A 17928-nucleotide genomic window follows, 5' to 3' on the forward strand; every position below is an offset into this window, starting at 1 on the left:
TTATTTATTTTAATATATAATAGATATTTTAAGATAGCTCTTTAACATACTAGTTGTGAATGTTGTCTTTCAGTTCTTTTAACCCCTACAAATATAGATCTACACACACACACACATAACATATATATGTACTTACATTTTCTTTGTAAGCCATAAATTACTTAAAACTTGAAATTTCATTGGCTTTGTAGAGTAACTTAAAATGTGTCTGAAAGCCTGCAGGACTACCCATATTCCAGATTACTATAAAACATAAATTCCCCCACCCCCCCCCCTTTTTTTTTTACTCTAAGACAGTTCATAAATGCCTTTTGTGCCTCAGATTTGGAATTTAAGTGAATATTGGATAGTTTTTTAAATGAACTTAAGATGACAGAGTAACAGATGACCAGTGTGTCAGTCCTATTTTGCCTGTCCTTCTTGTCACACACTGGTGGATATTTCTCTACTTTTGTTCCACTTTAATATAAAGCACACAGATGTTTCAGAACAAGACTTGACTTCTGACCTTGAGGCTATTAGGGTCAGGGTCCTCAGGGCCTGTGAAATTATCACAAGCTGAGCTAAAGTTTTTCTCCATCACAGGAAGTAACCAGTAAGTAAGAAGTTAAAAAGGAGCTTTGTCAGAGAGACAAGATGGTCTCAGTAAGGGTCAGCTTCTGTAGTCTGCTATCTCTGCAGGAGGTGCATGCATGGGAGGAGGAATATAATATAACCACTGGCACATCACATATCTGTCAGGCAACACCAGGACTGAGAAGTCTATTTAATGTAATGTACCTTGTTTAGGTTTGAAAATATTAATGGCGATTATCTCAACTTCATAATACTTGCTACTTTTTGTGAAGTAACTTTAATGGGGGTATGTTATTAGGGGCGTACACATGGTGGCAAATGAAGAAAAAGTGGTTCCTGACCTAATACAGATTCCGCTAAGCAAATAACAAAACTAAAACCACTAAGGAGTTTTACATAAATTTTTGACAAAGCTTGATTAATAATATGTTTAAGGCCATTATGTTTCTACTTAATTTCAAAAGGATTTTTAAAAGATAGCACAGTTAAAGAAACAACAGAATCATTGAAATGGTTTTAAACCTTTGCTTTCTCCTGAAAGTTGAATACTGTTCTTTCCTATTCTCCCTGATATTCTTTGGGGAAAAGTCACAGTGTTTAAAATGTTGGCAAATATTTATTCTCTCAGGATTTTTTAACATGAGTATAATGCTTAAAATTGTCTTACATGGATTCAAAATTTTAATGTTAACTTTACAAGAAAGTGAATTGTGGACATCTTAAATTATCTTTTAGAATTTTGTCACAATAGTACATTGTACCATCAGGCATTAAATCCTTTCAGTCAAGTTTGACTGTTTTTGAATTATCATAAAATTTTATTCCTGCTTAAAAGCTCTCTACATACTCCCTCTTGAAATCTCGCTATCTCTCTTTGTCGCTATCTCTTTCCATCCCCCTTCTTTTTGGGGCAGTCTTAGTTTGTAGTATCATGTTTGAATGCATGGAGTTTGTTTTTCTACCACTCTCATATTCTCATATTATAAAATGTATCTTGCCATTTAATTAAATTAAAATTCTGTATAATTGTTTAATATTAAATGTGCTGCTAATAGATATATAAAAATAAATTACTTTTACATTTAGAGCACAAAATATTTGTGGGACTTTCATATTTTTCTAATTGTTGTTTTTGAAAACTGAGAACATTTATGATTATATCCTATTTTAAATTGTTGAGTTTCTCCTGAAAAATGTATTTATAATAAGAGGTTTATTTTCAAAACCAATGCTCATTTTATGGTAGTAAATCTTGGACCTATGCTCATAAAAACAGTATACAGTTTACTAAAATAATGAGAAAAGTGATATTAATAATATCCTTTTCACTGCATTTATAATCACCATATGGTAACAACCCAAATTTTTAATGCTCTAAACTTTCTGTGATCCTTGTAAAAATAGCTGTTAAGACAGCTCTGGTAGCAGTTTCAGCATTCAGTCATTAAAGACAATAGGGAAGACAGAAAGAACTATTTATTTTTATGAATTGGTAATGAATTTTAAAAAGTAATGTATCTGTCCAATGTTATCCTTTCTGCATATTGAAATAGATTCAATATAAAAACTTACAGTTATTAAAACTTCATTTACAAAGTCTTAAATTTCTGTTTTTAGAAATTCTCATATATGAAAGAATAAATAGTCATAACTAAAACACATTTACCAAATTCATTCAGAAAATCGTCTACAAATAATGAAGCTTAGTTTTGCATTATATTAGTTGTCAAATTTAAGCTCATTTTTTAAAATTAACTGTCATTAAAAACAATACATTTTTAAGGTTTTCATCATGTCTTTCACTAGCCACTTTAATGAAGTGATTCCATTGCTTACATTGTTGGTCATTTCAAAGTGCCTTGCTCTTGTCTTTCTAGCTGATAGTTTGACAAAATCAAGCAACCTTAAAATTTTCTTATATTCAGAAAGAAGTTAGCTTTCACTTGTCAATGCCCATTTCCAATCTCAGCTCACCTTACCTTCCATGTTTGCAGTGTTCAGTAAATCAATTTGCATTCAGATTTCTTTCTTTAGCCAAAGTGAGAGTGTTGATGCTTTTTTTATAAAACACATTAAACAATTTCAGTAAATGTATTTCATTAGTTTATTGAATCATCTTAGCTGATATAAAATTATCATTTTTCCTCTGGCTTTTATTTCCTTTTCCATATTATTAGTGATATGTTCACAACCACCACTAAAAACATCACTTAAAATGTGTGAAAACTGCTCCTTTTGAAAGTGTATCTCTACCCACTTTTGATTTTGGTTTTTCCATGCTTGTCAGCACTTGATTGGCACCTCACTTGCATGTGAATTAAGGAATGAAGGGAACGCTATTTCCCTGCCATTGTTCCATGCTGGGCTCCCTAGCCTTCAGGCAACCTAAGCTGACCTTCAGCAGCTGATAGAGGACTAGTTTTTGGACATAACTGTGTGAGGACACTTAAGCTCAGTCTACTCTGGGTCAGTCTTTAAAAAAAAAAAAAAAGAAAGAAAGAAAGAAAGAAAGAAAAAAAGCGCCTGAAGCATGATTTGTATTTACGCTGAAGAGAAAATAGAATGCGACTAAAAGTATTTGGGTTTACCTTCAGGGACATCAGCTAACTATAACCTTAAAGAAGCGTCAGTTACATTTTGTCTACAAAGAACGAAGTAAATTAGATATTGGTACTAATGTGATCAGTGAGAAAAGCTACTGGGAATCAAGAATTGTGGAGAGGTAAAATAAGCAAGGGATAAAGCAAAGAAAAATTGAGCCATCGTAGTACCAGAATAATTCAGGCCAAAAAGACTTCTTACAGACCTACTTTAAAATGTTGGTAGTAGAACAAAAATAAGTTGCCATTTAAAATGTAACTTGAATTTCTGATTTGGTTGCCTACATGATACAAACAGCATGCTAATGTATGGGATGGTTACAACTTGTGTGGGATGCTCTCTTAATTTTTGAGTTATTTTATAGGAAGATGGTTTAATTTATGTAACTATTTTGTATGCTCCTAAAGAGAAGAATCAGAGGTTATTTTTATCACCCGTATTCACTTTTATTTCATGCCTTGCAAGTAGTATAGATAACTATCTTTTGATTGATTGTTGGTAATACTAGTTTTAGGAATTAGTTGCAAGAATCCGAGTGAGATCCAGTGAAGGGCTTTACCCACATAGAAGCAGTGAGAGTAAGCACGCATTCTAGTTGTTAAGGAGGAGATTCTACATGGCTTAGTGACATTGAATCCAGAAAGCTGAATGAGAAGAAAAAGGGTATGGTATATTCTTCCCCATACACACAATATCAAAGAATATATAAAAGGAATCCAAGCACAGCAGATAAATAATAATAAAAAATGATTATGCTGATACATAGGTATTTGGGGGAAGTGTTTGCACATACTGCGTGGTTAATAATAAATGAATAAATGAGATATCAAGTCAGGGTTTTAAAAAGAAAAGGAGAGAGTTATATATACAGATGAGATTTGTTAGTAAACTTCACAGGAGTTACCTGTGTATTGGAGTTTGATTTGTTTTAACTTTTACTCAAATGATTTTTTTTAAGATTTTTATTTATTTATTTATTTGATAGACAGAGAGAGATCACAAGTAGGCAGAAGGCAGGCAGAGAGAGAGGGGCTTGAGCAGAGAGCCCGATGTGGGGCTTGATCCCAGGACCCTGAGATCACGACCCGAGCCGAAGGCAGAGGCTTAAACCACTGAGCCACCCAGGCACCCCTCAAATGATTTTTAATAAGCATTAAGAGGACCACTGTTTGAAGGAATGACTCCATTTCTTCATTTTTATGTTAACTGTATTCCTTTTGTCCCATATCTAACCACCCAACACTTTGTCATTTTCCTCTGAAATATTGATCATGTCCTCTCTTCTCTCTGCCCACTGTTAATTTCATCATTTTACAACTATATCATTGTACTCTTCTACCCATTTCCTACTGACTCTCTTTACTCTTTATTTCACACTATATAGCACACCATAGATAATATTATTTAAAAACCCCTTTTACCAGGCTATTCCTGAATCACATTGGCTCCAGTTGTCTGCTGAATTTTGTCTCCTCTCTGTAACTGTAAGACCCTCTGTATAATGTGATCATTTCTTTCCAACTATATTTTTCCCAGTGGAAGCTTTGAATTCTAGTCTGATTTCCTTACTTCTGTTGCCCCATCTCAACTATCATCTATTCCTGCCCTCCAAGCCCAGTGTAGTAGAAGAACACAAAACTCAGAAGATGACCTGGGTTTGAATCCTAGTTCTGATACCTAAAAATTATGATGATTTGTGTCCTCCTCTAAAAGTACCCACCTTACAACAAAGTTTGAAGATTAAATTAGAAAATTCCTGGTTTTGAGGAATTTAATCAGTTAAATATGAGTCCAGATGTCCACAGGAGGTGCTCATTTTCATTTTTGCCATTGCCATTTTCCCCTTCCAAGTGAAAGAATTTCCCTTCTTACTAGATTTTTCACAAAGTATTCTCACTTAACTCCCCATTTTTCTGTAGTATTTTTATGTTTCACAAAGGAAAACAAGTTTTGTTTTACTAATTAGTTTTGTTTTTGTCTTTTTATCTCTGAATCTTATCTTGCCCAAGTTATCTGGACTCTTGTTTTACCACCCCTCCCCAAGTTTGGAAGCAATATATACTCCAATAACATGAAGAGGCTTAAATATCTGCAAGGTCAATTGATCTGTATAGAGAGTTTGAGCACTAACAGTAACCTTTTTACTAATTAAACTTAATAATTCTTTATGCCTTCCGTGGAATATTGACTAATTTGGGAATTCTGCCTAATCAATTCTTTCACATCAGACAGTAATACCTACCCTTTCTGTTCCTGGTGTTAGTCTCTCATAGTTGTCTTTCTACCAGTGTCATCATCCCTTCTGCTGACTGAAGATTGTTTCTCTCTGACTCCCTCTTCAAAGTATAGTCTTCTCAGTCAAAGAAGAAAATTATTAAAGTAAATTATAACTATATCCTCATAATTTTATATAGCAATGTATGCAAATAGTCTAGGAAACTTTACATTTCATCCCCAATTATGAGTTTAATATACTCTTTTTTTTTTTTTGTAAAAGATTTTATTTATTTATGTGACAGAGAGAGATCACAGTAGATAGAGAGGCAGGCAGAGAGAGAGAGAGGGAAGCAGGCTCCCCGCCGAGCAGGGAGCCCGATGCGGAACTCGATCCCAGGACCCTGAGATTATGACCTGAGCCGAAGGCAGTGGCTTAACCCACTGAGCCACCCAGGTACCCTAATATACTCTTTCTTTAATAATTAGCTTGCCTTTGCTTATTTCCTTTTTTTACTTTAAAAAATTTTTTGAGGTTAATTATTGAGATATAAATAAGATTTTTTAGATTTTTTTCTCTTATTGAGATGTAAATAAGATTTTTTAAGCTTTCTTGAGATCTAATTCGCATGCCATAGAATTCCTCTTTTAAAGTGTCCAATTCAGTGATTTTTAGTAAGTTCACAGAGTTGTACAACCATCACCACCATCTAATTTTAGAATATTTTCATCATCACAAAAGAAACTCGATACCTATTAGCCATCACTCCCCATATTTACAATCCTACCAGCAATGTAGAAGAGTTCCAGTGTCTCTACAACCTCATCAACACTTGTTGTTGTTTGTCTTTTTTATTTCTGCTATTCCAGTGGGGGTGAACTGGTATCTCATTATGGTTTTTATTTGCATTTCTCCAGTGACAAATGATTTTGAACACCTTTTCATGTGCTTATTGGCCATTTATGTATTTTCTTTGGAAAAATGTCTTCTAAAATTTTTGTCTGTTTTTTTGTGTTGTCATTATATTGTTGAGTTCTAAGAAATCTCTGTATATTCTGATACAAATCCCTTATCAGGTACATGATTTGCAAATATTTTCTCCCATTCTGTGGGGTAGCTTTGCACTTTCTTGATGATATCCTTTGAAGTACAGAACTTTTTTATTTTGATGAAGTTAAATTCATCTAGTTTGTATTTTTTTACTTGAGTTAGTTTTTGTACCTTGTGTGAAGTGTGGCTCAACATAAATCTTTAAGTGGGGATACTCAGTTGTCTCAGCACTATTTGCTGAAAAGACTATTCTTTCCCCCTTTGGCTTTTCTTCACATCTTTGACCATAAATACATAAGGGGTTGCTTCTGGATTCTCAGTTTTATTTCATTGACATATGTGTCTCTCCTTAAACGAGTACCATACCATCTTGATTATTGTAGCTTTGTGTAGTAAGTATTGAACTTGGGAAGTGTGCACTCTCCAACTTTTTTGTTCTTTTTGAAGATAGTTTTGGCTATTCTAGGTCTCTTGCATTTCCATATGAATTTTAAGATCAATTTGGAGAGTATGGCCATATTAATAATGTCTTCCATTCCATGGACATAGACTTTCTTTCCATTTATTTAGATCTTTTTTCAGAAATGTTTTATTGTTTTCCATGTACAAGGCTTACACTTCTTTTGTTAAATTTATTGCTCAGTATTTTACCTTTTTTATGCTAATGTAAGTGAAATTATTCCTTAATTTCATTTTCAGATTGTTCACTGTTAGTGTAAAAATACAATTTTTATGTGTTGGACATCTATTCTATAACTTTGCTGCACTCATTCATGTTCTGGTGTGTGTGCATGTATTAATTTCTTAGAATTTTCTATGTTCAAGATCATGTGATCTTGAATAAAACTAATTTTACTTCTTTTCTGATCAAGATGCTTTGCTTTTCTTCTCTCTCCTTTCCCTCCTTCCCCAACTGATCTGTCCAGTATAATGATGAATAGCTACAGTAGCTACAGTAAACATCCTTTTGTTCCTGGTCTTAAGGGGAAAGCATTCATTGTTTCACCACTAAGTTTCACCATTAAGTATGATGTTACTTGTAATTGTTTTCATTCTTGGTAGATCATTTCCACTAAGGACCTTGTGTGCTTCTTAATGCTTATATCCCTCATTCACACCAAGATCAGGTTGCTCAAAAGTCTGACATGGAGAAAAATTTCACTAATCTTTAATAAGAATCTTCTTATAGAAAAAATACCATATTACTCCATTAGAATTACCTTTGGAAAAGGCTTTTTCAGTACCCACATAAATGGGCTGCATCCAGGTCTTATTGCCCTACGACTGTGCAGCTGCAAAATTGGGCACTCTGTCTGTTGACTCAACAGACTTCGTGGAAACCAGTGGTAAATTAGCACAATAATATGTTAAGGAGAACCCAGAGAAATTGAAATATTAATTTGTTAGATACAAATCTTTCTACAAGAAATACTTCCTTTTCATTGGTTTTATAAAATATCTTAATGAGAGATTTTGCATTTTACTGTAAGTATAAGAGCATGATTGACTATTTTAGACCTTTTTATTACGGGAATTGTAGAAAAACACATTTCAGTTAATAAAGAGGCTATTTTTACTATACTTACAACATTATGATAATCACTCAATATAAGCATTTCCCCAAATAGGATTCCCAACTACCGTGACACCTCTGATTTGACACCACAAGTTGAAAAGGGCTCTTAGAGGACAAAAATTTTATAAGCAAAATCATTTAACTTCTGTTTTAGAAGTTAGACTTCAATCCTTATTAAATAACTTACTCAAATTAACTCCAGTGAAGCCAGGTAGACTCAGACTCAAAGCATACTAGGTCCATGTTGGGATACAGCTTGAGAGAACAAAGGTAGAAGCCAGATGTGGGCAGAGGTCTCATTACTTAGAGTTTAGAATGGGTTCAGGAAGAGCTAATTTAGCTGGAGAGATTGACTTTGGAGGGAATAGCAGGTGAACCATTACTAGGAAAGCCTCAGTAGAGCATGGTGAATTTAGGCTTAAATTAAGAGGTATAATCTGGTTTCAGGGAACAGAATATCAAGGCATTGGGTGATAAATGAGTAAATAAAATGTAGTCACTGGTTCTAAGAGTACCTCTTCTCCCCCCACCATACCCTACATTACTGCATTACAGGGAAGGGGAAAAAAAGAACAGGATCCAACACTGGGAAAGGGATAAACAAAACAAGATTTAAGGCTTCAAGCACTGGCTAGGAGTTTAGAAATGGAATCCTTTCCTGAGAAAAAAGAGGTTATAGCAGTAGGCAAAAACATCAAAAGGATTATAAAATGATGAATCAAGGCTGAAGTCCAATTTATGTGGCTTAGGTCAGAATGGGATATAGTAGAATACTGCATTTAAGGTTATTTAGTTACTCAAGGCTTATCCTTGGTGTACTGGTTACCAGGTTTCTATGGCAATAAAGGGGATGAGGTCGGAAGAGCTATCATTTTTTCCTGTTCTCATGGCTCTGAAATGATCACACTATGGGTGTAAAACCTTTTGTGCCCAGAGAAACAAAGTGATATTCTTCTAAGCTGCTGTGTTCTTAACTTTTAGAGTTGAAGACTTTTAACCCCTATACTTATGTCAGTTTTCTCTCTTCTCATATTTTTTGTTATTGGTTTTCAGCACCTTTTCAGTGAATAAATTTAGATCACAGTAAAGGCACCTGGATCTCATAAGTTTGACTTTATAGAAATTATTTCTTGGGTTTGAATATTTTGCCCTCCAAACAATAAATGGTTTAGAAAACTTTTAAAGATACTAATTCATTTTTTTTTTTTCATTTGAACATCCCACTCAGGGGGAAATACTGGGAAAACAGCTTAAAGCACATGATACCTGGCTGCAAGAAGGTGATGACATACTAAATAGGAAGCACATTTAAACAGAGTGATAGATAGCAAGATGCTTGTGAAGTGGGGTTGTAGCCAAGATGGTAACTGCCCCAAAATGAAAATCCACAACATAAATTTGGCTTGGTTAAGTATTGGGAAGGATTGTTTCTGTTAATAAATTGATAGGATCTTTTTATCAGAAAATAAAAACTCAGTAATGCTGTTTTACCCTCATCTCCTATAAACCCAGAGTTATGGTTAGTTTTTTATTTCATTAATTATTCTCATCCTTGGTCATGTATTGAGTGTCTTAATTCATAAGTATATTTTTCTTTAAGTCATCTCAGAGTCCTTTTCTTAATTGGCAGAGAATAAATAACAAATTCATTATTTTCTGTAATTCCTATTTCTGTGGTTCCTATTGTGCTGCTAGCCTGGCTGGGCCTATAATAAGTATATACTCAATAAATAGGTTTTGATCCTATATTTATATAGAGATAAGTTATCAGAAGTAGATCTCAGATGGTGCTTCCTTGAGTCAGATGAAGAAAAGTAAGGTGTGGGCATTCATATTGAGCCACAAGATAGTGCAAAGCAGGGTGGACGAGAGAACAAAGTTCATTATTTAAGATGTGAAACAGGGACATTTAGAATCAGTATGCTTGAGTGTGTAGGAGGTATTGTCTGAGACCCCAAAATTTTGGACACTTAGAAGGGCCTTAATGGAAATTGGTCAGTGAATGAAGAAAAACAGCTAAGAAGATATTGAAATCTCTACTCAAGGGAAGTAGCCAGACCTAACCCTAATCCCAAAACTAGTTAGGTTTTCTCTGATTAAATTGAGCAAGTTAAATCTTATATACTCTAGGAAAAAAAAAAATTGCCTATTTAAATATGTATTAGTGTATTCAGATTTCTTTAGTTTTCAAAACCTTATTTGAATTTTTCCCATAAAGAAGTTTATTAAAGAGTATGAGAATACAATAAAAATTTCTATTTAATATTTCAGTGACAATTTTATAATTGAGTCAAATGATTAAAAAGTTCCAATTTCTAATGTATCTAGTTTATGCCTAATATTCTTAACATCTAATATCTGACATCTACCTTCTAACATCTTATCTCCAAATTTCTGTACTACAGTAATCAGACATCTGTATTAAAAGAAAAACTCAGCATTTATCTTTCTGAAAGAGAGGCACTGGTCAGAAAGATAAAGCACCTCAGCTTTCTCTTACAGTAAATTCCCTATCTTGACTTCTTTCCAGTTATAAGACATCAAGGGATGCTGTATAATTATAAATGTCGATTTTCAAAAATTTCTAGTATCCTGTCGGCTAACAACAAAGAAATCTTGACTTTCTCAATAAAGTGGTGCCCTATGAACAATTGTCATAAAATGATATGAGATCACTAGCCCCTATACATTGCCTTTGTTGTATTACCACTCAGTTTACCTCAGAAAACATTCCTATTTCCCATGTCATTAGTAATGTAATAATACTTTTTATCATATCATTGTTACACACTGAGCCTTAAATTTTCAGTTTTGCATTTTTAGAATATCTAAATATTAGACATATTTTTGTTTACAGTATATCCATATATTAAATGTGTAGTCATATATTAACTATCTTTAGTATATTATAAACCTTCACATCTGGTAACACTTGCATTTCCTCTAAGATCTTAGAAGAGATTTTCAAGTAAAACAGATGCCTTCAAATCTGATGGCTGTATTAGAGCCCTTTCTCACTCTCCTAGAGCCCTGTCATTGCTATTATAATGGAACCTATATAATGTGTCAGCCAGCCATGGGAACCCAAGACATGATTGGGTCAAGAACAGTTCTAAGCAATTCATAGCAGTGTCTTTTTAAATGGACATTTTAAATAGAACTGGCATTTGTGAGTGTCTTACACATCAGAAAGTAACAACAGCATCTTAATGTTCATCATGAGCTTCACTAATACTTGTAATGATACTTAGTGTGCACCACTGTCCTTACCATATACTTTATATAAATAAATTTTATCTCATTTAATCCTTATAAATCTCTGTGAGCTTCGTACTGTTATCCCCCATTTTACAGATGAGAAGCATTTAAGTGTATCTTTTCTCCCTTTGAAGGCAGACCTCTCATTTTGTTACCCTGGGTTTTGGTGTGTTTATTCTCTCAAGTACCTATGCCATATAAATGGTGTAATATACTGATGATGGTGACTCTTATCTCTAAAACAACTTCCTGGTTTTTCCATATATTTTAGGATTCCAGTCTACATTTCTCTGTTGAAGTATATGATGATTTAGTTTTTATTCTCTGTCCTATCTACTGCTTATTCTTTCTGTGCGTTCCATGCAGACTTTCAATTTTAATCAATTCTTAATTACCCAAACTAATGAAGTAGAAAGAAGGTGTGGAAAATTTAAAATAACAGGCAGTCCTCAAATCATTTATGTTTAAATTTTGAGTATGTTTTGATGTGGCGCTCTGGAAATTCAGTGTAAGCTGAAAAATTGAAAACAGTTTATGAAGATCTGAAAAGCAGATGAATTTCCTTGGCCAAGCCCCTGGTTGGCTCTTCTTTGCAGCTCATTCCATGCTTGGAAATAGACAGCTGTCTTCTAATACCAGCAAAATAGACTTGACCTTTCAAGTCTTACTGGAAAAATCTTGCTATCAGTGTTTGCTGTATCGATATCTGTAAGTTACACCTGGAAGTAATAACTTTATAACATAGCAGCTACCAAGAAACAGACATTGTTTTTTTTTTTTTTAAAGATTTTATTTATTTATTTGACAGAGAGAGATCACAAGTAGGCAGAGAGGCAAGCAGAGAGAGAGGAGGAAGCAGGCTCCCTGCTGAGCAGAGAGCCCGATGCGGGACTCGATCCCAGGACCCTGAGATCATGACCTGAGCCGAAGGCAGCGGCTTAACCCACTGAGCCACCCAGGCGCCCCAGACATTGTTTTAAGACATGTTTTGTATATATTAACACATGCAATCCTTAAAACAACCCTATGATATAGGTATTAATATTATTCTCAGTTACATATGAGGACACTGAGGTACCAAAATTTTAAGTACTAAGATCACACAACCAGTAAGTGGTGGAGCCAGAATTTATACTTAAGTTTTCTGGCTCCAAAGCCCATTCTTATAACCATTATGCAAACTGCCCCTCAGAAGAGAGCACTAGTTTAGAATGCTACTGAATGTGGTTATTAACATTGTTTTAGCAAGGTGTTTTATAACTTAAGTTTAACTCTTTTAGGTGGGTATATTAACCCTGTTGTACAGATGAAAGACAGGTTGAGGAACTTGTCCAAGTTTGCACAATAAGGATTAGATCCAGAATCGATACTTTTTTTTTTTTTTTTTTTTTTTTTTTTTTTTTTTTTTTTGGTCAGAGAGAGAGCGAGCGAGAGCAAGCACAGGCAGACAGAGTGGAAGGCAGAGTCAGAGGGAGAAGCAGGCTCCCCGCGGAGCAAGGAGCCCAATGCGGGACTCGATCCCAGGACGCTGGGATCATGACCTGAGCCGAAGGCAGCTGCTTAACCAACTGAGCCACCCAGGCGTCCCTAGATCCAGAATTGAAATCCAATTTAAAATCAAAAGCCAGTGTGAGAAATTAATGAATTTACCAAAGAAACAGTCTTCCCTCTGACGGATTTTTTTTTAAAAACTGCGTGAGATAAATTTAGTTTAAAATTGGGCATTTTTTAGGGGTACCTGGGTGGCAAATTCAATTAAATGTCGGGCTCTGAGGTCATGATCTCAGGGTCATAATATCGAGTCCTGTGTCTGGCTCTATGGTCAGCACAGAATCTGCTTAAGTTTCTCTCTCCCTCTCCCTGTTCCCCTACCCCACCCCCAGGACTCGCTTATGCACCTGCATTCTTGTCCTGTCTCTAAAACGAATAAATCTTTAAAATAGGATATTTTTAATTAATGAGGGAACTTTCCATTCAAAAAAATTCTATACTTACATTTGTAAAGTACAAAATTATTTAGTAGACTGAATATCATACTTTTTAAGCTGAGAATATGCTTTTAAAAGCAAAAAATCACATATTGTGCAGATTTAGATCAGGAAGGATAGAATTTCATTATTCGTTGCCTATCATAATGTCAACACCATCAAATATTAGTTGATAGTATTCTAAAATTGTTTTTCTTTTTTCTGCATAGTGGAGAAAATGTAGCAATTTAAATATTGTAACAAAAAGTTAAATCATAGTTGCTTCATCCTTTGAATTTTACTTACTGTAAATTGGAGTTTACATTTCACTATGAATACCAGACGACTCAAAATTCTTACATTCAAAATTAAAATTGGAACAAGGAAACATTTGAGTCCCTATAATTAACCTGCTACTTCATGCCTTTCTGATTTATTATAAAGCACTGCATCTGATATCTTGATATCTAATACTTGAAAAGCTAAAAAGGGGTGTTATGGTGCTTTGATTTATATCTCCTTGCTTGCTCCATATAAATACTAAAGTTTTCATAAAGCTTTAAGTAAAGAGGATAAAACAAATGAATGACATATTTACATATGCCTTAGGAAAAAAATCTTATTAACACTAAATGGAAATGTAAAATCTTACCAATATAGAAAGCACTGGAACTGTGAAAACTAAAAAGTAAGCTATGTTTATCCTGCATAGTCTCATATTTCTCTTCATTGGCTAAATCAATGAGTGTTTTAAGATATCTGTGCCCTTTAAACAGCTAAATAAACAGCTTTACATAGTGAACTTTATATTAGATGTCAGAAATTCATATTTTACATAGGGCTTTGCTAAGGAAAGTTCATACTTCAGCAACTAAAGGAAAATAACGTATTTTATTTTTAACATTGGAAATATTTGCTACACACCTTTTAGAAAATGCATCTGCAGCTCTTTTCATATTTAAAATTCAAAGATAATGTAGTAACAGATATTTACTGGTTTTTATTCTTTTGGTAGTGTCTTTATTATTGTTGCTGACACTATAATTCTTTTTTAAAATATGATTTTGACTTCTTTAAGGTTATGAAGGGCTTTTTTTTAATGTGAATTCCTAAGGGGAAATAGTGGGCTTAGAAACAAATGAAAAATGAAGATATTTAGGAAAAAATTTTGCACAAGAACTTCCTTGAACACCTGATAATTGAGCATTTTTGATGTAGCCTTATACAGCATCTGACTTGCCTTCAACACCCTTTAACAGGGATAGAGCTTTGTGTACTAACTTTGTGTACTAAGTAGCTCTTGAGCTCATTATGCATTCTAATCAGATTTTAGAGTGGTTTTTAGAGATACAGATTTTAACTTTAAAAGAAAAACTGCTCCTCTATCAGTAGGTTAACCCCGATAGAGAATAATCTTTGGTGACTGAGAATGATGATTATAATTTTATATCTTGAATTATTTTTTCTACAACATTTTCATTTATTCCCTGTTCAAGAACTACCTGAGACAGTGTCTGCTTTTTTTTAAGGTTTTCATTTCCAGTTCATGAATACAAACATACTGAAAATTTAAGCTTCTGAAACATCAGCAAAATTCAGCTATGCCCAGAAATTTTAAGAAATCAGAATTTTGTTTGCACACTCTCGAAGGTAATGCTGAGTGTTTCTCCCATGATGTTTTCTTCCTCTTTGCTGCACTCTAGATCCCAGAAAGAGTTTTTAACCAGCTATTAAAAATAACCCACTTTAAGAATCTGCAGGAAGTGTGAGGTATTCATCAGTATATATTTACTGTCTGAAGCTGATATAGCTGTAAGGTTTTTTAGATCCAATTGATCTAATGCGCATGTTCCCTCCCTAGGTTGCAGGACGTGCTTCTATTTGCATAAGGCCCTGGGCAAGGTTCTTTCTTGCATTGATTGGCCTGTCCAAGGCAGCCTGATGTGTTCTTGCATTGATCACTTTGTCTTTTCTTGGAAGACAGTGTTACACTGAGTTCATCTCAAACATTCTAGGGAGAAGGTAAAACTTTACTGCAGATGTCTCAATTTTATTCAGATGTTCCTTTGAGTATAGGCCCTTTTTGCAAGGATAAGTAACTCTTTTTTTCTTAACTAATTTGGATGTTTCTGCAGTTTGAGTGCAGTGTAGACTAGATTATATTGAAAAAGCTACGTTAAAGAAAATTGCCAGAGTATATGCCATTTATCTCGTGCTATTTTTGTTTTTAAAACAGTGTATCTCGCTTCTAGCTTAAAACCATTTTCTTTAAAGATGATCTCTTAAACCTAGGCATAAACTAAAACTTACTGGTATTGTGTTAGGTTACCACTTATCTTTACTAGCTGTATAGATTCCTTAGTTTCAGTGAGACATGCATTGCTTTGTGTGTTTAAGAAAATAAGGAGTTTTATTAGTTTCACAGTGAAACAGTAGTCCAGAATGACTCGCCTATTACTATTCATTATTATTAGTAAGTAATGTAAATGTGAATGGTATGTCAAATATGGAAATTATTAAGCAGCTGCATATCAGTATTAACTATGTAAACTTTATTTCATTATATCATAACTTTTGTGGTAGTGTGTTATTTGGTGATAATGGAAACCTGAGTTTAAGAATTAAGTCTTCAACCAAATCTATGAGAAGTTGAGCAATGAATGTTTTGCAGTTTAGCCCTCTTTATTGGCTAGTCCTTAAATCAACATTTATATTGTCTGCCAAAGAACATATTTGCCTGCACATCTAATTATCAAGAAAATGCCCATTACCCCCAACCTATTTACTACATCTTTAGTGAGTAACTGGTGAGACGAACGTAGACGAACGTAGGCTTCTGTCAAGATGCAGGGCAATATCCTCCTCCCAGCCAGCGTGCTGTTTCATCAAAGCCTATGTGAATTTATGAGAAGGTTTACTTTTGGCAAAGATTTAGAAATGTGTCATGGCTGAATTTGATTATTGTGCTGTTGGTAATTAAACTCTGCTACGACAATTCCTTAATGGTTTCAGAAAGCATATTTAGTAACACTTTCTACAAATCAGGACATTTTCATATATGCTCTTTTATCTTCATTAAACAGGTCAGTATTTCTGACTATTGTTAAAGTATAGAAAATAAATGTCACAGAAAACCATCGCGCCAGTTATTTCACTCCGTGGGGTCACTGTGGCCTCACTTGGTATATCACAGGACACAGAAACCTTCTATTTTAATAATTGTTTTGTAAAATTCGATAGGAAAATACAGAGATCATGTTTCTTTTATTTGCATCAGAAATGCTAGAATTCATACTTTAAAATTAAACCTGGAATGAATTCAGTGTTTATTATACAAGGGCAATAACCATGTCAGGTTGTTAGATAATGTCATTTGTTGTTTTAAAGGTGTCTCTAAAAGCTACAGCATTAATGAGATATATACATGAGTTAGATGAAATTTTTCCATCAAGTGGAAATGTCAGTAAACAGTTATTATTAATTTAAATAACATGTGTTAGAAAACAGGGCCATATATTGGAAAAGTTAATCTTGGGGGTGATTGAAGCTTAAATTAAATTAAAATGTGTTAAGTTGTTGATCATTTATATATATATATTCATATAAATAAGAAAAAAGCATTCATAGAGTAATGATGTAATTTTTTCTAAAGTTTATTTTTTTTTCTAAAGTTTAAATATAAGTTTGGTAGTTTGGGGAAATAACTTGTGAAAATACCAATGAAAAAGGCATAAGAAAGTATTGAAATGAAAAACCTCTCTCTAGTTACTTAAAAGCAGCTCTTCAAAACTGAATCCAATCTGTGGAAACATGGATATTACCTTGCAACTTTTGTTCAGTGCATCTCAACTTTGTGCAAGTATAGCTCTCTGAAATGGAATTGTATAGTGTTTGCACATTTTTTTCCAGCTAAAATGAAACGTACATCATCTTGCATAATTTACTTGTCTCTGGTGGTTAAATTTGCATATCTGAATGAGTAAGTATATATCTTAAGCTCTTGCTAGATGTAAAATAATCTCATGAGTGGAGGAGAGCTCTTTTACCTCAGAAGTCAGAGGAGTCTATATTTCACAGCAACCCATGATCAAACAAGCTAATTCAGATGCTGGAAAGTGCTTTTGCTTAGCTGTGTGGAAGAACCATTGACTGCATACAACCAACAAGTGTATGGTGTGACAGGAGATGCATTGAAAACCCCTTATAGGACTGAATGACAACCCCAAGCACATGTGACCATGTGCAACTATGAATAGGTATAAATACACACTTCAGCTGGCCAGATTTTTTGCTCTATAATTCAGTGACAATTGCTGTATTTCTCCTCCAAATTTACAGCACATAATCAGCTGCTTGAATGGACCCACACTAGAGAAATAATAATTCAGTATTTGGTGGGGGAGAAAAAGAGCTTGGCCTCTGTGCTATTCTGTCAAGATGTTGTATCATGCCCACTCTTTTTATTACTGCTCAGGTACTACTCAGGACCTGAGACTTAGAAGAGTCCTCCAGATTTTCCCGTGCAGGGATATCAAGGTCTGAATATGAAATGTGTTCTCTGTGCTCAGTCTCTTTGTAAGACATATCTGAGGAAACTTGGTGGGGGAGGGAATGGGGTGGGCTTTGTTTTCAGGTGCTGGGAAACAGAAAGATGGTGAAATAGCTGGTAAAAAGTTGTCCACTGA

General features: G+C 34.1%; 1 protein-coding gene across 7 annotated transcripts in view; it reads left to right on the top strand.

Moving 5' to 3' along the window:
• The window catches only part of FAM172A (family with sequence similarity 172 member A), a 423647-nt gene that overhangs the window by 233195 nt on the left and 172524 nt on the right, over nucleotides 1-17928 (top strand). The window contains exon 9 of one of the 7 annotated variants that reach the window (XM_032335751.1): nucleotides 17718-17779. The exons of the other annotated variants lie outside the window; for them this stretch is intronic. Within the exon in view, the coding sequence (XP_032191642.1) occupies nucleotides 17718-17735 (18 nt within the window). The 3' untranslated portion in view covers nucleotides 17736-17779. The remainder of the gene's footprint in view (nucleotides 1-17717; nucleotides 17780-17928) is intronic. 7 annotated transcript variants of the gene reach the window in all.

The sequence above is a fragment of the Mustela erminea genome, chromosome 3 (genome assembly GCF_009829155.1).
Source record: "Mustela erminea isolate mMusErm1 chromosome 3, mMusErm1.Pri, whole genome shotgun sequence".
Classification (NCBI taxonomy): Eukaryota; Metazoa; Chordata; class Mammalia; order Carnivora; family Mustelidae; genus Mustela; species Mustela erminea.